The sequence below is a fragment of the Lissotriton helveticus genome, chromosome 11, assembly GCF_964261635.1.
Source record: "Lissotriton helveticus chromosome 11, aLisHel1.1, whole genome shotgun sequence".
Classification (NCBI taxonomy): domain Eukaryota; kingdom Metazoa; phylum Chordata; class Amphibia; order Caudata; family Salamandridae; genus Lissotriton; species Lissotriton helveticus.
In genome coordinates, this window is record NC_136072.1 from 2577915 (window position 1) to 2605745 (window position 27831).

Genomic DNA, 27831 nt, shown 5'->3' on the forward strand with positions numbered 1-27831 from the left:
TAAGGGGGAGCCTTGTCCTAGGCTTTTGGAGCTGGAAGAATGATTAAGTCAGTTTGGGTGCTGGAAAAAACTCTCTTGGCCATTTCTGCGGTCCGCAGATCCTCAGTGTAGGCGTCTAGTTCACAGTGGTCAGCTGGGCTTTGCAGTGGCAGGAGTCCTTCAGCTTTTTGTGTTCCTGTAGCAGGCAGCAAGAGAACAAACACTTGACCCTTCGAGAGCAGTTCAGTCTCCTGGGGACTGTAGGAGCCAGAAGTCTTTGAGCCTTCTTTATTCCAGCTGTTAAGAAGAGGCTTCTTTCTGCAGGTGCTTTCTTCCTAGGAATGTTCTGAGGAGATGTTGATGAGGTGGCAGTCTTAATCTCTGTGGTAGCCAGTGATTGGGAATTCTAAACACCTTATCTTGGTAACTTTCTTGGGAAATTCCTAACTACTCTTTTAGCACGTACTTTCTCAGTTTACTGCAAACTTTCCCAGAATCCCTCATCCAAGACGCCTTTAGCCTTCTTTTACCAGTAAGAGCCTAGCCTGCCTTTCTAGCTACTCCCCGGTGGAGACGAGTTGTCCTTCCCTCTGCCTTTGCTAAAATGGGGTTTCCTAGCTGCTAGGTGCACAGGCTGCAAGTCTAAGTGTCTCTGGGAATGAATGCTATAAGTTCCTGACATTTCCCTTTGGGGTGTCCACTTCAAGCGAAGAAAGCAGCCCTTTATGTTGCCAGCTTTTTCTGTTCCCCCTACCAGATGGCAAAGCCCTGCTAAGTGGCCAATGTTAACATCACTTCAACCTTGCTGCAATCAGAATCCAAAAGATTGTCTTCCAAGGTGAAGGTTGTTAAAAGCCAGCAAGGATTGTATATTCATTCTCTGAAGAAGGGGCATTAGGGTAACAATGTCTAGACCAATTTACTCTCAGGCAACACAAAGTACACGTTTCTTAAGTTTCTTTTCAGCTTTTCTTATCAACTTACTTGAGCCATACAGTTTTGCCTTATGTTTGGATGGGATAAATATACATTGGAGCCCAGGTATGGCATTGAAATGCTAGTTGGGTATTTTGTGAAGATTCTGTTATTGCCTTACTAGAAAGTTAAGTTAGTCAATTAGGTGAAACCAATATGGAGGAAATATTTGTGGGTCAAATCACACGTGCTAGGACACTGTTTATTAGTGTTGTAGAGCACAGACAAGCACAGCGCAAGGGAGGCTGACAGTCCCAGCAGCAAGCCCCAGGGTAACTTTTCTCACCTCCTGGGTGGTGGGGGTCCAGTCCAAGGCCCTCTCCTTTGCTTCCAGGTGCTTCTGGGCGCAGTGCTTGCGTGGCGCAAGGTCCCGGCAGCTTCAGGGACATAGGGGGGCCCTCCTTCTTCAGGGGCCCGGGGGACAGAGCAGCAGGCACTACTGGGCCAGGTCAGCAGTTAGTGGGTGCTTCATCAAAGCAGGGTGGTAGGCTTTCACCATCCCCACTGCAGCGTGGCCCTCCTCCTACACGGCAGCCTGAACTCCTGAAGTCGGGCTTCCACTAGCCCTGGGGACAGTAGGGGGTTCTGGATGGGTGTAGGGTCCAGCACACAGGCCCAAGTGGTGGTATCCCCTGGCAGCAGGTCCCCTCACATTCCTGTCCCAGCTCTGTCTCTGCACATGGTAGCACACCCCTCTTATTTATATTCCCCTCACCCCACCTTCCAGACAGTGCCAGCAGCTGCTGGAATTCTCTGGTGAACTGGTTTAAACTGGCTCAGGGGGAGGAGTAGAGCACCCTGGGTGCCAGGCTTTCCCTCCAAATACTGGGATTGCTGGGTACCTAACAACTAGACCGCTAACCTACTGCAGTCAGGTGGCACAACGCCCAGCCATGGCAGCCTTTTCAGATACAGCATTTCATTGGGGTGCATGTTTACAATGGGGGTTAAATAAGTGTACACACCATTGCAGGACATTACACATTGCAAAGGCAATCTCATACCTCACATGGCCTATACAGTGACCTTTACCATGGGGGAGACATCCTGAAATTAGGGGGGCAAAAAGCAAAATGTTTTTGGGGAAAAGGGCCAAGTCCAAAACCCATCATAGCAGGTTGTGCTTTCTATTGCTGGCCAAAACCTTTACCTACAAAATAAGCTATTTTTATCTCCTACTCACTCATCTCTTGTCATTTGCTTACACTTTGTAATATTTTTTTTCAGATATGAACATGTAGACAAGCACAAAGTTTGTTTAATGTTCGTAGGGGTGAGGGAAAATAATCTGAAGTGAAATTCATACATCACTCTAAATTTCCTGATTCTGTTGTTTCCATCGGAATCAAGAATTGAACCAAAGTTGTAGAAGGGGCCTGGATGGCTTGCTTCTTTGTAAATTATAATGATGAATTGAATACGCTTGAAAGTAAAACATTTCCAGAATTTTCCATCAAAATAATAAAATTAAAAATGATATTCTATAGAGACTCAGGACTAGAGTGCCAATAACTGATCTCATTTTCTTTCCATTTAACAGGTGACAAAGTCATAAACCGGAAGGAAGCTAGAGACTCTGTTAAACAAACTCACCCATACAAAACCTCTTCAGAGAAGATTAACACGATGATTCATCAGAGCTCTGAGAAGGAGGCAACTGCAGGAAGCCCGATCTGGCCAGAATCTGATAGACCACTCAGAGGAGAGAAAACTGTGCAACATGAAATCAGTTTCAGCAATTCAGTGCATTTAAGTTTGCATCCGAGAAGCCCAAATAGAGGACGCCCGGACTCATACAATGAATGTAAGAGTGATCTAAGGAATTTGCAGTTGCCTAAAGATCTTGCGGAAACACAGCAGATTCAAAGAGTTTATGTGTGCACAGAAGGTGAACAGAGCTGCACTCTGAAGGGAGATGTCTCTAGGCATATGATGCCAGATGTAAGAGAGAGGCCATATGCATGCACTGAGTGTGAGAAAAGCTTCTTTCAAAAGAGCCATCTTATCACACACCATAGAATACACTCAGGTGAAAAACCATATATTTGTATTTTCTGTCACAAAAGATTCAACCGGAAAGATTATCTGTATGAGCACACACGAATACATACTGGAGAAACGCCATATAAATGTTCTAAATGTGAGAAAAGCTTCATTCGGAAAAAAGATCTAAATTACCATCAAAGAAAACATTTTCTAAATATGAAAACCAACAGCTGAACAAACGAAAAATAAAATTGAACTGAGGACATACCATAATTATAGCAGGAAAAAAAACTATTGCAACAATCCTGTGTTCATTAGCAATGTTCCAGTGAGGTTTGTGACAAGGCAGGACAAAACAGAACACCAAACAAACGTAGAAACCAAGTATAACATATTTAATAAGGAAAAATTGAGAACTTCCAGAATCTGTTGTTATTGTTAACCTCTCTGTTGTCTTTCCATTAACAGAATGAAGTAAACAATTACATTTAAGTCGCAGGTATTGGGCCTGAATAAAAGTTTATTATAAAACAATCATTGTCAGACATGGAAAGCGATGTTGATGCTTGTTGAATAACTTGTTTAATAGGGCATTTTTAAGTTCCTACTAATTTCTGTGAGAAGTGGCAGTGGCTGTGTGTGTAAGACATTCCAAGTGGTGGGTTAATGTTGCTCCCGAGAACGACTGCACTAATGTCTTATTCTTTTTAACCTTTGGAAAAGTTTTAGGATATTGTGACTTTGTGTGTGTAGGATTCCATTGGAGATTTTTCATTTGTCTGAGTGAGGACTCTACCGGTTAGCCAGTTAATTCTGAAATGTATTCTGTTTTGTAGGATATGCAATGGAGTAGCTTCATAGCTGTGCACTGTTCTCAATCTTACTAGTGCCAAAGGCCAGTAGATACAACTTCCGCATGAAGTATGGCCTTAAATGAAATAAGGTGTATTTCATGGAGGGTGGTAGATAATGATAGTCCGCAAGAAGATGGTTCATGTTTCTGGGGTTCACAGGGCTGTAAGTTGACAGTCCATGGTCAGAAGCCTGAGGTGAAAGGTTTTTGGGGTTTTAAGTGGTATTTTAAGATACAGTAAGCCCTCCTTTGATTTGCATTCTCCATCAGTGCAGAGAGTAGAGATTTATTGGGGATTGATAGATCTTTGGGGATGGTATGTGATTCATTTAGCCATGATTTGTCAGGAATAGGAACAAGCGATCAAGGTCTTGATGGAAGTGGGCAGCTTCTGTATGTTCTTTTCTGAAGTTTTTAGTGTAATCTGAGCCTTGTTAGCATCAGGATTGGGAAGCTGTTTTAGGTAGAGTTTGCAATCTCCCCAGTTCATATGATTTTTGTTAATCCAAATATAAGTATTCTTTTCTACTTCTTTTTTCCTTCTAGGGTACATATGTAGTGCATATGTACTTTTTGTTTAATTTCTTGTACTATTGTGTTACTTTTTATTTTTATCAAGTTTCTTCATTCCCCCATTCTGTTTAGCCGCTTAGCTTCTTGTCTGCATCGTTCAGAAAGCAGCTTGGTGAATGTGGGCAAAATAGTTTAAGAAAGAATTTGATTTTGTAGGAATTTGTGTTTGTGAGAGGAGGAACCTAAAATCTGATTTGTGCTGAATGGTCAAAAGTAAACAGAGATTTGCAAATGGATGCTGACTTGTGTTAGATTGAAGGAGATTACAGTTCGTGGTGTAAATATAGTGCACATAAGCATTTATCAATTGGGTAATGTATACAAAGAATAATATACTGAAATCAATGGAGATTCTAGACTACTGCTTTAGACAGAGTTTCACTCTTCTGTTGTGGGTGTTGTATATGTACTTGCGACTGTGTGATGACACAGAGAAAGACCAGGCAAATTCAGCGAAGTGATCCATTGATAACACTATAAACACTGAATTCTTTCACCGCTGGAGATACACCCCAAATTAAAATACAGTTGAAGCAACCACCTATTTATCTTGTGGGATAACCTAATGCCAGTGTTGCATAAAGTCTGTGACTCGGGCTCTAGAAGTACACAACTGCAATAGAAAGAATAACTTGACTAACAACTTTCTGACTTCATCAAAATATATTTGGTTATAATGACATTTTCATGGTTGTAAATGATCTTAATATATTTTTTCTATTTGAATTTGAAAAATATTATATAATGACATGAATATTTGCTCAAATTCACATGCTAAAATCACATATTTCATATTCATATATATGAAGGGATCAGTGTAGTAATAACTTCTCCACAAATGCTAGTGCTACACACAGATCTGGCTAGACATTCAAAGTGCTGAAAAGTCACATATTTTGGTAATTGTATGCGTTTCAATTAAAACACCATAACTTAATCAAATGAACTGAGATAGACTGATTGGGAAACTACTAAACAGTTCTTTTGACATAATTACAAACAGTTTAATGGCATTTGTATGTATCATATTTTTGCTACTTTTAAATACACTTCGATCTGTTTATTAGGAAACATAGGTTGTGATATGTATGGAGTAGCTATCTTCATTCAATACCTGATGCAGCTTCCTGCATAATCCCCAGTTTCATTCAACCAATGTAAGATTAGGAAATAATGTAGTCAATTCCCTGCCACAGAATGGGGGCAGCCCCACAACACAATCTAAGTGCCTTGCGAAGTGCCTCTTGATAAAATGGCAGTCTGTAGGAAACTGACCATAGGAACAAAGTATCGAAACAGCCTCAGAAAATACTTTTAATAAAACACAATACCACAAATGGAATAAAAGATTTCTGTCCTATGTACAGAGTATCTGAGATTTCTCTGTAATGCAGTCTGGTAATGTTCTGCTCAACGGTTGGGCATGTTACATTTAAACATGTTAAACCCACAAGCAGCTGTGCTTTGTTATGAGATTGGGTGGGTAGATACCTCTGCCGCTCTTCGCCTTGTACTAATTTCACATTCACCTCATTGCGGTATATCCGATAGCGTTATTCTACGGGCGGTATAAAGGCTATTTGTCTCTGTGTCTGGAATGACAATAGGAATGTCGGCTCTCTGTGAGAATTTGGGGTCTCGTTGAGTCTGCTCCTCTGCACATACTGCTCTCCGTCCTTTACCTTCTCACCCTGACCTCAGATGGGTGGGTACATGTATGGATATTTGTTTAGTACATCTTTGTTTAAGAGTAAAGGAGCCATGATTCTGACAGACCCATAACAGGCGGTTCATGTCAGTCAGTCAAACAAGCTTTATTCGACATAGTCATAAAAGCATTACAGATAAAAAGTATTATATAAAATAGAATTCGAATTTACACAAAACATTAAAACAAGAAGTTCATTACAGTAATAATTAAAAATCATCAGGTTAAGATACATCAAGTATTCAGGTATAAAGTGCATTTTCAAAAACCTATCCCTTTACATTTTTGTTTCTAATGATCCAGGCCCATCCTAAAACTTTCGCCACAGCTATATATATTACAGGGCTCGGGTTTGTACAGATGATTCTAGTGGCCACAATTCCACTCCGAGTGCCTAACCATTTAGCCATGGGCCGCAGCCAAACTCTGCGCGGGGCAGAGTATGCCGGACAGACAAGGAGTAAGTGGCTAACTGCTTCTTTAGGTTCTAGGCAAGATGGACAAGAGCTACTTCCACCATTAGACCATCTGGATGTGAAAGATCTGACAGGTATACTGCCGATTCTCAATTGAAAATAAAGTTTCCTATCCAGTGGCTTCGTTATGTCGTCCCAGAATGTCTAGAAACAAGTTAATATGGCTCATGTGATCAGCGGATGTGTCCGAATGTCTAGCAAGAACATTTAGAAAGCTCTTACATCTTTTCCCCATATGTTTGTAAAACCTTAAAGGGAAATTACTGCAAGCTGAATCAGGTGAAGCTGCAGGTGTTTGTGCGTGTGTGTGTGCGTGTGTGTGTGTGTGTGTGTGTGTGTGTGCGTGTGTGTGTGCGTGCGTGCGTGCGTGTGTGTGTGTGTGTGCGCGCGCACGCACAGAGTTCAAGGTGGAGCTGCATCATTCAGCCATCACACTTTTTCCAACATAAACATTGATACTTTTATTTGGTTATTTGCCCCTTATATTTTTACTCCTGTTTTGTAAGGGTTTTAATGATGTATTTTGAACACGTTTTCTTTACATCATGATGCACTGGAGACAATGGAAATTAAAAACATTCTGATCAGCCTTTCAATATTGTTTCAGGCTTTTTTCACTCTTCGTGATTTAGGGTTTGATTACAAACTGTTCACTTTGAGGCAACTTTGCAGTAAATTATAAAGTGTCTGAAATCGGTTAATAAATTTAACTTGTAACTGTTGAGCGGTTACATTTTCGCATTGAAGCGAGACCCTGGAAGGCTCAGCAACCTACACCCATAGGACTTGGTATAACCTATAGCAAGTCCAGTCCTTCTCTTCCCCCATCTTGCTCCCTTTAGACCAGGTCTTCTTTCTGCACTCATAGCAACAGTGCAGGGAATGTTTATACTGCATCTGTTGTGTGTCCCCACACCCAATAAAACTAATTTTAATCTAGATAAGCATTTTATTGAAGCCTGTTTTATCTCAGAGGGGAAGGTTGATGGTTAGCATCTGTATTTCCTGTCTTTTATACCCTTTGGCTTTTAACAGAGCTAAATTACTAACTCTATGGACCAAAGCTGCAGGTTCTGTGTTACACGATGGAATGATGCATTCAGTTCTCAGCAAATAACCCATCTGTGATGTTTTTATCCCATGGGCCATAAACACATTTTAGAGATTTCTGCCGTAAATGACACACAACATGTAATTGAGGTGCACATACAACATGACTTGACACGTTAGGTTTAAAAATCACACTGACCGCTGCTTCAATAATATAACATAACACGTCCATTTGTGAAGCGCACGTTCACTCAAAATGGTATCTTGGCGCTGATTAACAGATGTTTATTGTTACTCAACTCAATGGTACTCATTCTATCGACCTCAGAAGGATGAAAGGCTTAGTGGACCCGCCGGGATTTGAGCCTGTGACTGTGAGGTCAAATACAGGCCCCTCAGTGGACACATTAGTCCACTAAACCACCTGACCTGGCTATGTAGTCAGAAATTGTCTACCTCTGTCATTTTGACCTAAACAGAACTGCTAGCCACCTTCTTGCCTTGTGAAAGGCACCCAGTTTATCCCCTTATTTTATATTTGAACATTTTCCATGGAAATTCTCAAAGAAAATGTGCTTGTCATTTTTGTGATAAAACAAAACGTGTATAACTTGGCATTCTATGTTGATCCGCTCTGTTCAGTTGGTTGTGCACACTGCTATGTTATGTTTCTGCCACCTTCAGTCTAAGTAATATTTTTAAGAACAGAATCTAGCATTCAACCCTTGAGTTGAACGTAATGGCTGCCTTTCATTTCAATCCAACAGGCAATGAAAGAAAGAACAGAAAAAATACAGTTGGAGATTCTATAAAATACACTGAAATAACTCCTCCGTGTAAAGATTTCTCAGAGAAACTCAACACATTGATTCCGCCAAGTGCTATCAAGGAGGCACCTTCTGCAAGCCAGATCTGGCAAGAATGTTATCAGGAGCTCCGAGAAGAGAAAACTGTTCAGTGTGAAGGCAGTTTCAGCGGCTCAGTGGATCCCAGTGTACAGCCGGGCATGAGTAACTTTGATGGATCGGATAAGTACAGTGAGTGGGAGAGCGAGCTGATGAACCTACAGTTTCCTAAAGACCTTCCAGCCACACAGCAAGATCCGAGAACATACGCATGCGTGGAAGGCGATAAAAGCTGCAGTTGGAAGGGAGAAATTGCCAGGAACGTGAGAACAAATTCAAGGGAGAGGCCGTACGCATGTACCGAATGTGATAAAAGTTTCTATCAGAAGACCCACCTTATAACACATCACAGGATACATTCAGGGGAAAAACCATACACATGTACTTTCTGTCACAAAAGATTCAATCGAAAAGATTATATGGATGAACACATAAGAATACACACGGGAGAGAGGCCGTACAAATGTCCCAAATGCGAGAAAAGCTTTTTTCGGAAAAGTCATCTTAATTACCATCAAAGGAAACATATTCAAAATATCAAAAACAGCAATTGAACAAAATAAAACAGGATTTATTAGACCAGAAATGTAGGGGGAAAAAAGGTCTATCATAACCCTTATTTCAGGTTAGATATTTTTTCACCGTGTTGCTTTGAAAAAGTGTCGGAGAAGCCATGCAATAACAGGACAATATATAATGCAGCAAATGGTTCACTATATGCAAACAAAACCTAAACTGAGCAGCAGGATTCTAACATACGTAATTAGAAGTCGCCTCACACCAAAAATACCTAACAGAAGAGGTGGGAATATGTTTACAATATAAAAATGGAGATATTCAATCAAAATTTTAAAGTAATGTGTATAACATTCATTTTTAATTCTGGTGGGGCATCAATGCAATTGCAGTTTCGCTGAAAAATGTTGGTTGCACATCAGTTTACAGCAGCAAATACATTTGTTTCAGGCGTAAATGGTTCACAAGTAATGAAAAGTAACTTTGTTCATGTTTCTTTTACATATATGACATACAACTTTTAACTTCATATGGGAAATATTGAAAAGTACATATGTGCGTATATGACACGATGTAAAGAACAGTTAATCCTCTATTCCAAGTGTAGGATTATGGAGACACAAATGCATCATTAAATACTCTTTGAACACAACAATAAGGCTAATAGCTGGAAAACAATATCATTTTGTAATGGACATTAACTGTAATACAAGTCTGCTCTGAAAATGTGCAAGTAGCATGTTATCCAAAACAGCAGACCTGGTTTCATGTAGCAACAGATTGACACATGAAGCTGATAAACACCATGGCTTCCATCACATAATCTTCACTCGAAGAGGCGTAGTGAACTCACTGAGGGCATTGTTCATACAAATGCTTGTGCCGGTTGGGAAGTAAAACAAAATGAGATACTTCTTCGCAGAACGTTTTGATGTATTATGTCAACATGATTCTTTTGTAAAATACATATTGTACTGCTTATATTCTGGTCATGTTCAATAAAAGTCTGCTACACGTTTGCATAATGTATACTTCTATTAAGAAAGCTGTCTGAAGTGGTAATTAATACTTAAACTGTAGGTGATTTGGGCAGGTACTTGGCATGAAATGAAGGTAGTTTACATGTACTTGGTACTCTGCTGATTTGGAGTTCCATGAGCTCTTCCCAAAACCAGTCTGCAAGAAACTGGATATAGCATAAGCAACTTGATGACACAATATAAATTGACTATTAGCTCAGGATTAACTCTTAAACTCACACATAGCAAAACTAAATGGGTAATGCATTCTTTACAATTTAGTGGGCACAATTCCTTTTCCTTTGCAAGTTTGAGCCAGTCTAATTGAAAGAGTACCTTTAGTTTGGGTCATAATACATTTGGACTTATGCCTCTCGCAGAAAATCCTTCGTAAGAACTGAGCACCTACACTTTGAGCCCTTGGCTTACGTCTCATTCCTTTTCACTTAAAGAATGAATATTTCTGAGGTTTGCTTTAATAAATGCAATATCAGGTGTTAAACTGAACCTACTCCCCCAAAAAATATTCTCGCAACTTCTTTCTTTAAGTGTATCATTTGCGTTCCTCTCGGAGTCCCCTTTTTTAGTCCCAGCATCCATTTACAGTGGGTCTTCCCACTTGGCTCTACATAGTTCAAATGTGTTTTCCCCTTGTTTGTTAAAGTGTTGTTTCTAAAGTATTTGGCCTCTTTGGTTGGACACTGTAATTTATTAACCCTTGCACCCTGTCTTGCCTCAAGCCTTTTTTTTAAATGACTTTAAACATTCTTATGAAATTATTAGCCATGCCAAGTATCATTATGCTGCTGGTGTTCACTTTTCATTGTAGGTCTTTTTTGCATTGTTTTCCAATAGAACGGAGGCCAATGTAATGGTAACAGTAATGAATGGTTTATAATCTCTCAGATCGTACAATGTCCAAAGGTTTCGGATGGTATTAAAGAGAATTTAACTGCTTGAGATTACTTTATAATTATAAATGCCAACTCTTTCTCTCACCTTTTTTATTCAGTTTGTTTATATAATTGTCAAATAGATTTACATAAAAATAGTAACTTGGTTTCTATAATGCTTAACTTTACAGTTTTGCCCTGTTTGTGTGCTGTAGATGTTAGATGGTATTTCTCAATCAAAGGGACTTTATTTATCAATGATAAACGAATCAATGAACGGGTTTCCGTTATTTGCAATTCAATCTCTAGACCTGCAGGGAAAACAAATTCCACAAAAGCAAGAGCTCAAATCGTGCAGCCATCTTACTGACTTTGGAACCTACTTCTACCACGAGGCCTAAAGCAAACTGAATGAGCACCCATCCTCATCGAACATTGTCACGGCTCCTCCAAACCATCTGGGAAAAACCTTTACTGATATGTCCCTGTTCTAAGATGATTCAGGCCAAGATTTTCAAGTAGCCTGGAATGGAGGGTCAAAAGAGCTTCAGAAATGCTCATTGAGGAGTGTTTAAATCTCTTATTGAAAATAGGAGCCGTGCCAGCTGTCATCAAAAATAGGCCTGGCCGAAATGTAAACTATACCTGAGTAATTTGTATTATTGTGGGAATTTTGTGCTCTGCTTGTTCCGCTCAATTCCTAAAACAATGCCTTTTTGGGGCATTTATGCACCTTTCGCGTGAATTGTGCAAGTTTGGATAAATCGCCGTAGATTTTTACCTTGAATTACCACAACTTGCACCATTCGCACAGGAACAACATAAAGTGGCTGCTGTTCACGGGGATCTTGTTTACATGCATCCATCCACGTGCAAAAAAATGAAGCGAAGACAGATTAGCATTTCAGGTAATTACACATAATTTCACACAGTTTGCCATAGTTTCAGGTAATCATGCAAAAGCAAATTACACTAATTTCGCACACCATTAATCAAAAGGATATCACATTTATAACTGGCACCAGTGCTGGGTTACTGTCAGCCACTAGCAGTTACTAAGATAATGAGCAAAAACATCTTCAACCTTAATTGCAAGAGAGCCAACCTTTTGTACATCACCGTAACACCGACCTTTTTATACAACAGCTATGCAGCCTTTGACTTTCTGTATAGCTGATGTCAAGGTGTTTGCCACACCAAAGCCGATAGTACATTCGAAATGCCGACAGGCGTAAGATGTTGGCTGGGAGTTGGCCTGTCAAGAATACCTGGTAAACGATTTCCACAGGAGCAGAAGATAACGCCGCAATCCTCTCCACCACTGCATGGAACAGACTAATCACACCTTCCACATACATCCGCATGGGGGGAAGGGGTTGTGGATAACAAGCGAGACTGCCCCAGACAACGGGTGTTTCATCTTCTATTCTAAATCAATCAAGATGTATTTGTATAGCACAACTTCTCACCCCTGGGGGTATCCAGGTGCTGAGGTTTCGTTGGCCTTTAGTCGAAGTGTCAGGTCTTCAGTCCCTTCCGGAAGTTAGCGGGTGACAGTGAGGTTTGGAGGTGTAGGGGCAGCTCATTCCAGGACCTGGTGAGGAGGCAGGAGAAAAAACTACCATTAATGTGACTTTGGCAGGTGCGGGGAATGTGTGAGGGAGGCAGAGCGCAGCTGTCTGGCGGGTTAGTGGAAAGTCAGGTAGTGGTAGATGTAGGCTGGTCCAAGGTGGTGGCGGGCATTGAAGGCGTGGGTGAGCAGCTTGAACTGGCATCTCTTCTCGACAGGGAACCAGTGTGGACTTTTGAGCTGGGGTGTGATGCTGTTCCGTTTGGAAAGGTTGAGGGTGAGTCTGGCTGCGGTATTCTGTATGGACTGTAGTCTCTTGAGGAGTTGGGTGGTGGTGCTGGCATAGAGCGCATTTCCCTATTCCAGTCGGCTGGTGACGAGATCTTGTGTGATTGTTTTCCTGGTGTTGATGGGGAGCCATTTGAGATCTTTCGAAGCATGCGCGGGGTGTGGAAGAAGGAGGAGGATACTGCGTTGCCCTGGCACTTCAATGTGAGTTTGCTGTCCAGGATGATGCTGAGGATGTGGGCATGGCCCATGGGGGTTGTTGCAGGTCCCATTTCTGTAGGCCACCTGGTGTCATTCCACAGTGAGGTGTTCCTCCTGAAGATAAGCACTTCTGTCTGGAGAGCGTTAAGCTTCAGGCAGTTGGACCTTATCCAGTCGGCGACGGTCATGGCGTTCCGGAAGTTGGATCTGGTGATGGTGGGGTCTTCAGTGAGAGAAAGGATGAGCTGGGAGTTGTCAGCGTACAAGATGATGTTGAGTCAGTGGGTGTGGAGGATGCTGCCCAGCGGGCTTATGAAGATGTTAAACAAGGTGGGGCTGAGGGAGGAGCCTTGTGGAATGCCGCAAATGATGCTCTTAAGGCTCGGAGGTGAAGGGTGGTAGGTGAATTCTCTGAATGCGTTCTGTGAGGACACTGATTAGCAGGTTTTGAGATTATAAATAATCCCCATTATTTGAAAAGTTTTTAGATTTAATTTCTCCACCTCTAATTAATAGCCTGGTTCTGTAGTAGGGGATCTCTGTGTATAGTCATAATCTAGGGAATAGCCCCGCCCATGTGCGTGGACCCCGGAGCAATCAAAAATAATCTCTTAAGGTGTCGAAAAATGCAGAACTGCACAGACACTTAAGAGAGAATTTAAAGACATATAATGCAGCCTATATCCACAGGCTACACTGTCCAGTACTTCAACTAGAAATTCCACCAAAAAATCCACAAACAGCAAAGCCTGTCCAGATTTTCCTTGCTTTAACAGCAAAAACCCCTCTGGAATGATAGAGAGGAAGACATGGACAGACAAGCCCCATAGGCTGCCATTATGTGGCTCAAAACAGGATACTGTGCCTTTAAGAGAACTTTCCAGAACTTCACAGTATCCCAGAATGCACTGCAGGTCCCTTTTACTTTCAGTTATTTTTTCCGGCTCCTGCAAGCAGGACTCTGTAGCATTGAGCTCGCCCTTTTCAAGGGTTTATTGGTGATATTTTTCACTTTTTCAAAGTTATTTGAGTGCTTTTCTTGAAGTACTTTGCTGTTTCTTCCTGTTTGTCTTTGGGTGCACTCTTAATTGTCGAATATGCCTGCATTATTCGGCAAATGCCCTGAGTATTCCAGGAAGAAGGCCAAGTCTGACCCACACGAGGTGTGTATCATCTGCCTTCCTTCATCCCATGTCCCAGAGGAGTGTGACATCTGCCAGGGTTTCTCTAGCAGGACCCTGAGGGATAGGATGAAGATCAGGCTTCAGGGTCTTGAAGACAGAAGACGGAAGGCACAAGGTGGGTCTGGAGGGGCTTCATCTGCCCATGCTGAGGCCTCTGGGGGCTCCCCAGGGGCAGGAAGACCAGCAAACGTCCCCATTCTCCGTCGGCGTCGATTGCACCGACCACAACGTCGAGAGGGATGACTGCAGTCTGTTCCCCGTCTCCCCAGGGTTCTGGGTCGAGGCGACGTCGACGTTCGGCCTCGAGGGACCTGAACAGGCCGCCGACGAAGTCTCCAGTGACGATTTCGTCGTCGGCGTCTTCGTCGTCGTCGTGTATTCGATGTCGAGAGGCCCGGCGTCGGCGCTCGCCGTCGAGGCGACACCACCATTCCCCGTCGGCGAAGAGGAGAAGGTCGTCGTCGAGGGGATCATTGACGTCGAGGAGAAGGTTGCCGTCGAGGCGAAGGTCGTCGTCGAGGCGTAGAAGGTCGCCGTCGAGGCGTAGAAGGTCGACGTCGAGGCGTAGACGGTCGACGTCGAGGCATAGGAGTTCGCCGTTGAGGCGAAGAAGGTCGCCGTCGAGGCGAAGGCATTTGCCGTCGAGGGATCGGCGCTCGCCGTCGAAGAGGCGAAGCTCGCCGTCGAGGGGCCGACGTTCGCCGTCTGGTCGCCGTTCTTCGACGCCGGGAAGGCGCGAAAGGAGTTCTGGCGCCAGGAGTCAGTCTGGCAGGCGTCAAGTGCCTATGGAAGACTCTCCAAAGTCCCAGCCTAGTAAGGAGGGCGGTTCACCGGGCTCGGTGTACTCTGTTGTGTATACCCCTGCTAGGCCGAAGACGGTTACTCCGCCTCCTCCTCCTCCGTTACCGAGAGGACTTCCTCCGCGGACTCCCACCCCGCCTCCACTCCCGCCTCCTCCGCAGCCTCAACCGCAACCCCAGTTGCCGGCTGACAAGCCTCCTCCGATTCCTCCGAGGAACGGTTCGTTGCCACGATTTCCTACTCCTCCTAAGGGGACCCCTCGGCCGAGGGCTCCATCCAAGCCAAAGTCTCCCGTCCCGGTGGAACCGGCAGGGCGACCGAAGCCAAGGAAGTCGCGATCCCGCTCCGGACGGAGAGGGAGGTCGCACAGTCGTTACAGGTCCTCTACGAGGTCAAGACGGCGCCACAGGAGGCGCGGATCACGGTCCCGCACGGACTCTTCCAGAACCAGGTCCTTCTCCCCGACCTTATCAGACTCCCCGGGGACGAGGGTGTCTCCTGTGGATGACATCACCACGTTCCAGGATGTTCTCTTGAGGGGTGCTGCAAAATTGGGAATCACGGTGACGGCTCCTACACCTACGATGTCCGTGATTTTTGAGACACTTCACAAGAAGCATTTGTCTCGCCCTCTACTACCGCTCGTGCCAGGATTGGTAGAGCCAGCGGAGGAGCTGTTCCTTACGCCTGCAACGACGAAAGCCGCTCCGTCCCGTCTTCTGAAAAAGTACAGGGCTCCGGATACCGACACGGCTTTTCTGAGCATTGACCCTGTTCCGGACTCCATTATAGTGACGGCGGCCAGAAAACAACACTCTACCTCTCCGTCTTCTACCGTGCCTCCGGATAAGAAGAGCCGAAGGATCGACTCAAATGGCAGGAAGGCCTGTGGGTCGGCCTTTACGTCCATGAAGGCCGCTAGCGATACGGCTCTGCTAGGGCGTTATGATCGTGCCCTGTGGGAATTCCTCCAGCAGTTCGCGGAACTCCTGCCACGTGATAGGAGGGAGGATTTCCTGGAGATCCAGAAGGAAGGGATGCTGGTCTCGAACCAGGTCATCAGCGCGGCTGCTGATGGTTCTCTTTTAGCTGCCCATGGGTATTGTCATGGGATCAACAGCGACGCCATGCCTGGCTCAGGCTCACATCACTCAAGCCGGAGGCCCAGCAGCGAGTGGCTAATCTGCCCTTCTCGGGGGAGACCCTGTTCGGGAAACATGCAGATGATGAGATGCCCCCATGAAGGCGGAGGCCGAGACTCTGACGGCTGTGGGCTTGGAGAAGCCCAAAGAAAAGAAAGACTACTGCCCGTTCCAGAGACGGTTTGGGGCGCAGGGCAGAGGGTAAGGACAGGCTTCGGGACAGCAGCAGCAACAACAGCAGCAGTTCCGGAGGCCCTTCCAGAAGCGCCAGAAGGGTAGAGGAGGTCAGCAGTCCTCTACAGCGAACAAGGGCGCGGCCGGGTCTCGACCCTGAGCTGTTACCTCCCCTACATCCGTTACCCGCTCTGGTGGGGGGAAGCGTTCGATTTTTTCTGGCAGAGTGGAGAAAAATTACTCAGGACAAGTGGGTGCTGAATATTGTTTGCAATGGATACAGTCTTCGGTTCACCAGCCCGCCTCCATCAATTCCTCCGGTCAGCTCGCTGTTTCAGCTGCGCGAGCTCCAGGCGGAGGCCGATATCCTGTTAAGGAAAAGTGCGATAGAAGACGTACCTCCGTCTCAAAGAGGAAGAGGTCTGTACTCCCGGTTCTTCCTGGTTCGCAAAAAGGACAAGAACGAGTTCAGGCCCATTCTGGATTTGCGACAAGCAAACAAGTGGATTCGCAGAGAGAAGTTTTGCATGCTGTCGTTGCATCAGATTTATCCTCAGCTGCAACGGGGAGACTGGCTGTGTGCCATAGACCTACAGGATGCATACTTCCATGTGCCCATTGCACACAAGCACAGGAAGTTCCTGCGATTCCAAGTCGGCGCCAATCATTATCCGTACACGGTACTGCCATTCGGACTGAAGTCTGCGCCCAGAACATTCTCGAAGTGCATGGCAGTGGTAGCCGCACACCTAAGGAAGAACAAGGTGTTTGTCTACCCGTACCTGGACGATTGGTTGATCAAGGCCTCCTCCTTCTCGGAAGATCAAGCGCACTTCCAGAAGACGTGCGTTCTCTTGCACAAGCTGGGGTTGCACATCAACATGTCCAAGTCTGTCCCGACTCCGGTCCAGTGCATCCAGTACTTGGGAGCCTCCATCAATACGCTGTCAGCAAGCGTGTCTCCTTCGGAGGAGCGACGATTATCACTCCTTCGGAAGGCTCAGGCTCTTATGACCACTCCATCTACAACAGTGAGGACGGTGTCTTCTCTACTGGGATTGATGGCCTCTTGTATCTTCCTCACGCCACACGCACGGCTGCACATGAGACCATTGCAGGAGTGCTTGGAGGATCAGTGGGATCAGAGGAAAGGGTCTTGGGACGACAGGATACGACTGTCTCTGCATGCTCTTCAGTCTCTGAGGTGGTGGTGTTCGGCGGAGAATCTCCTGAGAGGGGTTCCCTTCCACAAGGACATTCCTACGCAGACTATCGTGACGGATGCGTCGCTCCACGGCTGGGGGGCGCACTCCAGAGACCTACAGATTCAAGGGACGTGGTCCCCGACAGAGTCCACGTACCACATCAATTTCCTGGAACTCAGAGCTGTTCACTTGGCGCTGAAGGCCTTTCATCCGTCCTTCCGGACCAACTCTTTACTTGTTCAGACGGACAATACGACCACGATGTATTATCTCAACAAGCAGGGGGGGTCGAGATCGCGCACTCTGTCGCAGGAGGCGCAGGCGATCTGGCACTGGCTTCTAGCTAGAGGACTGACGATAACGGCTACCCATCTCCAGGTGTGCAGAATGTTCAGGCAGACTCACTGAGCAGACTGATTCAGGAAAACCACGAATGGGTCATAAACAACGAAGTACTAGGAGAAGTCTTCGCAAGGTGGGGGACTCCAGACGTAGATCTGTTCGCCACTGCCGAAAACAGCAAATGCCGAGACTTTGCCTCCAGGTACTACCAGCCGGGGACGCTGGGGAATGCGTTATGGATTAACTGGTCGAACAGCTTTCTGTACGCTTTTCCACCCATTCCCCTGATTCCGACGGTGCTCATCAAGCTGTCCCAGTCCAGGGCGCGGATGATACCGATTGCCCCGGAATGGCCCAGACAGTGGTGATTCACGGACCTGCTTCACTGGTCTCTCCTTCCTCACATGCGGCTGCCGTGCAGGCCGGACCTTCTCACGAAGTTCGGGGGGCAGATGTTGCACCCCAACCTCTCGTCTTTGAGTTTGGCGGCATGGCTCCTGAGATAGTGCAATATGGCCATCTGAATCTCCCAGAAGATTGCATGGACATATTGAAGGAGGCTAAGCGACCTTCCACTAGGACTTCTTATGCTTACAAGTGGAAGAGGTTGTGCATCTGGTGCAAGTCCAAGAACTATGACCTGACGACATGTAAGGAGGATGTCATCCTTCCATATCTTCTACATCTGGCGCAGTCTGGCCTTAATGTCCATTCCATTAAGCTTCATCTGGCTGCGCTGACTGCCTACAGGAAATGCCCTTCACAGACTTCCTTCTTTCAGATCCCTGTGATCAAAGACTTCGTGGAAGGCTTGAAGAAAGTGTTCCCTCCTGTCCGGCTTCCTTCGCCTTCTTGGAAATTGAATGTGGTGCTGTCCAGATTGATGAAGGAGCCTTTTGAACCTATTCATAAGGCTTCATTGCAGCACCTGTCCTGGAAGGCGGCGTTCCTCGTGGCCATTACATCGGCCCGCAGGGTGAGTGAAATTCAGGCGTTGTGTTGCCAAGAACCTTATACTGTATTTCATGCTGCTAAGGTTGTTATGCGTACTCACCCTAAATTTCTTCCTAAAGTTATATCTGACTTTCATGTTAACCAGACCATAACTTTACCTATGTTTTTTCAGAATCCTTCCTCTCCAGCGGAAAGGTCCTTGGATTCCCTGAATGTCAGGAGGGTGTTGAAATATTATCTGGATAAAACCAAGGATATTCGTAGGTCAGACCAATTGTTTATCAATTATGGATCAGTCAGGACAGGTCTTGCTACCTCTAAACAGTCCATTTCTAGGTGGATTGTGTCCTGTATACAGTTGTGTTACCAAAAAGCTGGTAAGACCTTAGGGGGTAAACCTAAGGCTCATTCCACCAGGGGCAAAGCTGCCACGACTGCTTTGCTACGTAATGTTCCAATTGCAGAAATCTGCAAGGCGGCCACTTGGAAGTCGGTCCATACCTTTGCTAAGCATTACTTTCTGGACACTGATGCCAGGGTAGACGCTCAGGTTGGGCAGGCTTCGCTGCGAAATCTGTTCGCACAGTAGTGGTGTTATTTTCATTTTTCTCCACCGCCGCTTTGGTGTGGGGATGGGCTTACCATTCTATTCACTAGATTATGACTATACACAGAGATCCCCTACTACAGAAGGAGTAGTTTCTGTCCTGTAACTCCAGTTCTGTAGTAGGGGTATCTCTGTTATAGTCATAAGCGCCCGCCCTCCTCCCCGGTGGAGAGAGATATTCATGTAAGGAATGCTACAGGTCGGGTGTGTTACACCTTTAAAAAGAACTGAAAGTAAAAGGGACCTGCAGTGCATTCTGGGATACTGTGAAGTTCTGGAAAGTTCTCTTAAAGGCACAGTATCCTGTTTTGAGCCACATAATGGCAGCCTATGGGGCTTGTCTGTCCATGTCTTCCTCTCTATCATCCCAGAGGGGTTTTTGCTGTTAAAGCAAGGAAAATCTGGACAGGCTTTGCTGTTTGTGGATTTGTTGCAGGAATTTCTAGTTGAAGTACTGGACAGTGTAGCCTGTGGATATAGGCTGCATTATCTGTCTTTAAATTCTCTCTTAAGTTTCTGTGCAGTTCTGCATTTTTTGACACCGTAAGAGATTATTTTTGATTGCTCTGGGGTCCACGCACATGGGCGGGACTATTCCCTAGATTATGACTATAACAGAGATACCCCTACTACAGAACTGGAGTTACAGGACAGAAACTACTCCTTATACGCTTCCGACATGAATCTCTTCCACTACGATCCTTCACATTCAAATGGTGCTCAAACCAAGCTCTTACAATATGCCCTGCATGTGATTTGAACGACGAAGATGAGATACACATAATGTTTTTGCCCTGCATATCGCAATCCACGTCATAAATGGATTGTGCCTCTTCTGTCATCACATGGGAACAAAAAGTCATTTGGCAGCTTTTAGGATCCCAAAACGTGACACATCGACAAAAATTGTATTTACAGCCAGCAAATTCCTACTAGCTGTTTGGTTCAGGAGAGCAAAAATGTTCAAACTAAGGGGCATATTACCAACAAGTAGCGATATTTATCGCTAAATAGGCTTAGCAAAGATTTTTTTATCGCTGCCTATCGCTGGATATGTTAGTGGAGAAAACATGCTATTAGCAACGTTTTTTTTGATTGTGCTAAAATATCCAGCGATAGCGGCGAAATGCGTGAATATCGCTGAGAATACAGCGATATTCACGCATTATCGACAAAATGCTCTTAGCCATGTTATCCACCTCCCATTGGATAACATGGCTAAGAACTGGTCTGAGCAGGCGTTGGTTTTTGGCGATAGCGGTAATATTTCCATCGCTACACCTGTCTTGCTAATAGGCGATAGCGACGTTAGTGACTGCTTTCAGTCGCTAACAGGTTGGGTACGCCCACTTTGCATGTCATTAGCGATAAATATCGCTGACATGCAAAGCGGGCCCCAAACCGCTCGCTATCGCCTAAAAGCTGTCGCTAACATCAGTTAGCGACAGCTTGCTAATAGAGCGATAGAATTATTGCCGCTTAGCGGCCGAAAATGGCCGCTAAACCGGCAATAATTGCCTATCGCCACCCTTGGTAATATGCCCCCAAGTGCCTACAGATGTGTTAATACTAAGCTTACTAAATATGTTTACTTCTTTTTAATTAGATTGCTTTTCGCACATCAGTATTCTTTGCACTATGCACGGGCAATTTATTGTATTGTTTTAGTGTTCTTAATGAGGATGTCGTTCCATGGAATTAACTGTGGTGGATTGTAGACAGTTAATTTTTTTTGGACCGCTGCTCATTGCTTTTTATGAATGATGTATTTTAACTTTCTAGCATTGCACATCTGATCTGGTTGTACCATGCACGGTCACTTTATGAAACTATCGCTCCGTTGGATACCACTTCTGGAGGTATATTTCCTATGATATTATATGAGGTCTTTATGCCACTTTTATCTTGTCCTAATCTAAAGGAATGATGATGAACTAGAATTGTTATATTGCAAAAACGTGAGACAGTAATTGTTATCTTTTCTAACTATTTTTTAATTGTGATTGATTGTATTACGTGTTATGTGCTTGTACTATTGCATTTTGGCTTGTATACATTTTGATGGTTATTTGTAACCAAATAAAGTATTTCTACCACTCTGAATGCCTTCTGTGAGGAACAAGGTCATACTCTTGAGGGCGTTTCTCTAGACGCCAATGTAGTGGAGTCGTGTGATGCGGGTGTGATGGGATACGTTGTCAGAAGCCTCTGAGAGGTCGAGGAGGATAAGGGCTGCTTTCTCACCTCGGTCAACGAGAGTTCTGATGTCGTCTGTTGCAGCGATCAAGGCGGTCTCGGTGCTGTGGTTGGCGCGGAAGTCGGATTGGGATGTGTTGAGCAGATTCCTCCCATGTGTTTGGTGAGCTGGTGATTGATGGCTTTCTCCAGCACTTTTGTGGGGAATGGGAGCGGCAAGATGGGGCAGAGTTTGAGGGGTCGATATTCATCTAGAATATTATTTTTTTTACTGTATTTGTATAGCGCAGACACTCATCCCCTAAGGGATATCGCGCCGCTTGGAAAACATCCTGTCTTTTCAAATGTTAGGAGTGAAAATGAGAATTCAGAATGAACTGCGGAGGGTAAATTTACCTTTGAAAAGCCGAGCTTTACATTTTTTTCCTAAACCACAGATGGTTCTCACTCAAATGAAGGTCTAAGAGAAGAGTATTCCAGTGGGCCGCTACCAGATGAGAAAAAGAGCAGCTGCCAGTTCTGACTTTTTTTTCCGTTTGGCATTGGTGAGTGCCGCGTTCTCTGATCCAGGTCACGCGCCAGAGTGTCAAATCAGAGTCATCACTCCGCTGACCTGGCTGGGAGAGGACCTGGGCCTTTTCAGGATCTTTGTTCGATCGAGGTGTTGCTCCCTGCCCGCGTCACGGTGCGCCTACCTGCTGACCTGTCTGCTTTCTGGCCTGCCAGTTCGACCAGCATGGTTGCCCGAGAGCTATGGCTTAATGAAGGATGCGTGATGGGCACGGGAGAGACTTGGATGTTTCCTTCGTCTTCAGACTGGCATCTACTCATCAACCCCCCCAAAGAAACAGACAAAGGACTAACCACTCCGTTATTGTAACTAAAAGAGAGAGGGGATGTAGCTTTACGGCTAGAGCTGTCGACCTCAAAGCTGGGGAACCAAGTTCGAATCTCTGCAAAGACGCTCAACATCCTGTAATTCTGGGCAAATCACTTAATCTCCTGGTGTGTAACAAAAATGCACGTATTTATTCATGTAACAAAACTGGTGCTCATGTAAAGCGCTCGGGTACCTGATGTCTCGGGTCTAGTTAGCGCTTTATAAACTTAAAAACGTTTTTTTTTAAACAAGATCACTGACAAAGGACTATCTAAACGTTTCAGTAATTAAACAGAAAAGGGACTACACAGCTTCTCTTTGTATTAACCTCCACTCATGCTCAGGAGTCACAATTCAGGTGTAGGCAGGAAATCTTTTAAGTGTGCAGCCTTGTGGGCTGTCACCCTGCTACCCCTCACCATTAGACAGTTACGATCCTCTGCGATGCACCTGGATAACTGCTAGCATCCCATCTTCAGTACGGCCCCAACACTCCTTCGTCTATCAGGTAACCCTAAGGGATTCATACCGATTCACCTCCGGAAGCCTCCCACCTAAGACACCCTCTTTACACCCGACCATGGCCTCACATACCCATCCCTTGGATAGACACTGTACTAATTCCTTCTGTCATACATTTCCTCAAAATCTCTCCAAACATGCCCCGAAAAACTACAAACGCTATATAAACCCACAATTAAATTAAATTACATTAAATTAAAAACCTGCCAAATGGAGAACTATCTTCCTACAGAACCTACGCATAACCAATACTATCAACATCACATATGGAACCCAACTCACCTATCTCTATCACTAATGTTTGGTGGCGAACTGTTCATAACCATCAACAAAAACGGAAACATCCTTATTCAATCCAGAGAACACAATCACTCCATTTTCAACGTCACTACTCCAACCTCCTCACCACCCTGTCTTCTATCCCCAAGCCCACCACCCCTCTCACCAATGCAGAGCTTTACCTCTCCCCTCCCCTCACAAACCTGTTACCCCCAACCACCACAGGCTAACCCACACCTACCCCCAACTCATCTCACCACATCAAATTACCCAATCCACCTCCCCCAATAAGTCACAACAATCACCTCAAACAACCACACAGGATTCTCTGTCCCACATCAGACTAGAACCATCCAACAACGACCAATCTACCTCACCCTCTCCCTCTGAACTAACCACAGCCCAACTGATCTCCTCAATCACCCGCCTACAGCTTAAAATCAACACCATAGTGGACAAATCACCTTATTACGTGAGACTCTCAAGTCCAACTCCAGCTCACTTCCTGATATGTCTGTCTAAAATCCACCTTCGGACACCTCGCACTCGACTTCTTGGTCAACTATCCCTCTCAAAAAGTATTCAAACCTAGACGTGCTACACCTGAAATGTGACTTAATGAAGTGGAAGCCTTGATCAACTCCTATGCCACCACCACCAGCAGCCAATTCTCCTACCCCAAATCCCAGTCATCCTGAGTACAAGTAGGATCCCTATTCTCAATTTCCCTCTCAGACCATCAGCCCAACTCTCCTCCATCCACCTCGCTCAATCTGATCCAAAGACGTCAACCACATTAAATTGCATGCTCCTAAACTTTCGGTCAGCATCTAAGCATGCCACTGAAATAGATGAAACTATCCTACTTCATAAAATTGACCTTTGCTTTCTGACGTATATCTAGTTAAATGACCACTCATCCGCCGTCATATATTTTTTCGCCCCTACCAAGATTATTAACCATTCTTTGCAACCGCAATGACGATCGTTCTGCTGGTGGACTGGGCATCATACACAGTAATGACCTCCACCTAACTCCCTTCCACACAGTTAAATACTCAGCCTTTGAATACCTAGGAGTTCCCCTTCTGTCCAAAAGCCCAAACCCACTGAAATTGCAAACTGTCTGTCACCCTCCAGGTGAAAAACTTCAATTGCTAGAAGAACTAAAAAACCTTGCAACACTGAACTCCCTCAACGATTCACCAGACATTGTCCTAGGAGACGTAAACTTACACGTGAACGATGCTTATGACACCACAGTACAAGCACTAGACTCCCTCCTGGAATCAAAAGGTCTTAAACACTGTAAAAAGCAAACCCACAACACAGGTGGTACATACATACATTAACAATTTTTTAGTCAAGATACTTTGATTTGGGGGAAAAATTGCATCAATTCAATAAAATAAGAAAAAAGTGACAACATACAAACTTAAGCAACAAATTAAGTTTAAAAGCATAGCATAAAATAGAGATTGATAAATACGTAACACTTTAACAAATGTGAAAATATGAAAGAATAGAGAGAATGACCGGCATCACATTGCATTATTATTTTCACAAAACTAAAAAAACAAATGCATCATGGTAGTTGTAGTCATTTTAATCAAACGTTATTAACAGTTGTAAAATTATATATTGAACATATCTAGTAAAGTATGTGCAGTGAAAATTAACAGACATTACCAATATGATACACATATATGAAATATGCTATTAGGGGAAAAAACACTTACAAGCACCATAACATCAGGTGAAATTAAATGGAAATTGGAACCTGTAATCTTAAATATAACAAAATACATTCAAACAAACAAACAAGGCAAAAACAAATGATAAATGAAGAAAAACACACATATTGAGCATTAGTAGAATAAGCGATGCAACAATAATGCTAAAAATTCAAAATTGAAAATAAAATGCAATTAGTTTATATATAGGTTTATATGTTTTATAAAGGTGTAAAACACGAATATAGCGTGGTACAATGCGGTTGTTACATCGCGTTCTGTAATGATGCGGTCGTTACAACGATAAAATTGTGAAATAGGCTGCCATGTCTCTTTGAAGGCGTACAGATCGTGCATGCACACACAAATAAAATGACACAGCCGTTTAAAAAAATATATATTTTTGGTTCTTGATTCATTCTGGATTGGTAACTAAAGAGAAAAATAATAATTTTTATCTTTAATAAACAAGTGTTAGGGCACCAACAGTTGGGGCCGTGGCAACGGGTCCAGGTAGATAGAGGAAATGACACAGGACATGGGTAGAGGTGGAAGCAACGCAGGTGGAGTAGGTGAGAGGCCGAAGCAAAATGGAGACATGGGCGAGAGTGGCCCATATTATTTGAATGGGGCATAACCACCCCTACTAGAAGGGACCAAGGGACTCCTTAAGAATAAAAAAAATATTTATCAATATTTCTCGGCGTTGCAATTAAATAGGCATGATTGTAGTGCCTAATTTGGAAAGACATGAGTGCCAGGACCCTTGTCAGCAGGCCACAGCAGCTTGCATCAGCCGGTGCCCCTGCCAGCGCAGCCAATGACGGTAGCAACACCACTACTGACCATCGCACTCCTACAAGTGTGACAATGCAGACTATTCCATGCCTCGTAAAGCTATACAAATGGCATGGGCTGCAGGCAATAGCCATTTTTAGTGTATATTGAATTAATAAATAAGTGAGGTTGTACTCATCTCTTAACCCTTTGCGTGCTGCCGTCGGCCGTTGGCCGTCGCGAGCACTCCCTCCCCAGAGCTGCACACGACCAACGGCTGACGCAGCCCCGCCCACCCTTTAGAACGCCTGCACAGCGGCGGAAAAACCGCTGCGGTTAAGGCGTTAACTAGACAAACACCACGTGGCAGACTGTCATATGTTCTGGTCTCGACAATTAAGTGCTGATGCCAAGCATTGGTAACCACCTGCTCAAATTAAGCACTGCGGCTGAATATATAACTGAATTGAGTGACATTTATTGAAAATATATATTTTTTTAATGGAAAGATTCGAGAATATGCCAACGCTCTGACAGCGTAACCACAAGTGTCTAAAACTGTGTCAGTTGGTCATGTTCTCTGCCTATTTAGGGTACGTTGTTATTAAAGGTGAAGCTTACGTAAGCGAGGGTTCGAGGCTCAGATGCTCTACTGAATTACTTCAATGTGCTCTCAAACTGGATGGTGAAAGAAAAGGATACAGAGAAAAGGAAAGTGGTGCCAGAAGTGAAGTTAATTTAACACCTTTACCGCGGTGAACATTTCGCCGCGGGGCGGGCGTTTGACGGAGTGGGCGGGGCTGCGTCGGCCAACGGTCGTCTGCAGCACCCAGCAGGTAGCTCGCGAGCACCGCAGGGTATAAAATAGCGTCTCCGCCATCCCTTCGTCTGCCGGCTCTCCTGGCCTGGCAGCTGGAGAGATTTCAGGAGAGACTCAACTCTCAGTGACTGCTGGTAAATAATTAACAAACAAAGAGGTCTTCTTGAAGCCACTACCTCTGGTTGCAGAGCCCTTGGAGACTAAGGCGTGGCTAAAGATAGTCGTGTTCTGACCTCCACTGCTTCATCTTCAGTTTCCACTTCAAAATCTGGGGGTGTGAATTGTTCCTTGTGTCCTGCCCCATGCTAAATCTGAGGGAGGGAGGTACATCTCGCCTTTTCCCCCCACGGTTCCTATGTTAATGATAATGGGACGCAGAAGCAGTTACAGTGGTTTGGTGCTCCACCAACGTGGCAGAGTCAAATATTTCCTGTATCGCCACCACTCTGCCTCGGCTGAGAATACTTCTGACGTCAAGGTTATTTTTATCCGCCTCACAAAGTGGTTGATAACTGTAATTAGAGGCTGATTTTTTTCTACCTCGGATCAGCCATTGTTCCAGCATCCATTGGGGAAAGGGATCTCTCCTTTATCCTGACGGGTCCATCCATTGGTGCTAAGCGCTGTGGTGCTTGTGGTCGCCTACCCCGTCTCTACTCCAGGTGCTCCGAGTCACCACAGCTCAGAAGAAGGCTCCTGATCACTTATTTTTTGCAGTTTTATAAAGCACGAACTCAGCCCGAAAGTATTGAAGCGCTTCACATGAACGGCAGTTACGGTGAACAACCGTTACAACGAAACTTTTACAACGCACTACCATTACAACGCAGTCATTACAACGCAAACTATTACAATGCATTGCTCTGGGGGGCGCTCTAGGATAGGGAATAGGTTAATTTACTATCCAATAACCTTCCCTAGTGTCCACGGGGACTGGAGTTGGAATAGTAAATTAAACTATTCACTATCCAGCACCCCAAAGCGCTATGCGTTGTAATGGACTGCGATGTAAAAACCGCGTTGTAAAGGCATGCGATGTAAAAGCATGCGTTGTAATGTCATACATCCGGCAGTTACATTACACAAGGTTGCATTCATTCCAGCATTGTGTCTTATTAGTTACATTATATGCCCCTCGCTTGAGATGCCCATGGTATAAAGGTTCAGCGATTTCACCACAACAGCAGGACTGCCGTGCGTCCCTTTAAATGATGGGTTTTAGG

At 44.6% G+C, this 27831-nt stretch overlaps 1 protein-coding gene across 1 annotated transcript in view; it reads left to right on the forward strand.

Annotated features, from left to right (window-relative positions):
* LOC144792923 (uncharacterized) overlaps nt 1–10041 on the forward strand; it is a 93174-nt gene extending 83133 nt beyond the window's left edge. The window contains exons 7-8 of the mRNA XM_078668124.1: nt 2495–2758; nt 8368–10041. Of these exons, the coding sequence (XP_078524250.1) occupies nt 2495–2758; nt 8368–9059 (956 nt within the window). The 3' untranslated portion in view covers nt 9060–10041. The remainder of the gene's footprint in view (nt 1–2494; nt 2759–8367) is intronic.
* The last annotated feature ends 17790 nt before the right edge of the window (nt 10042–27831 follow it).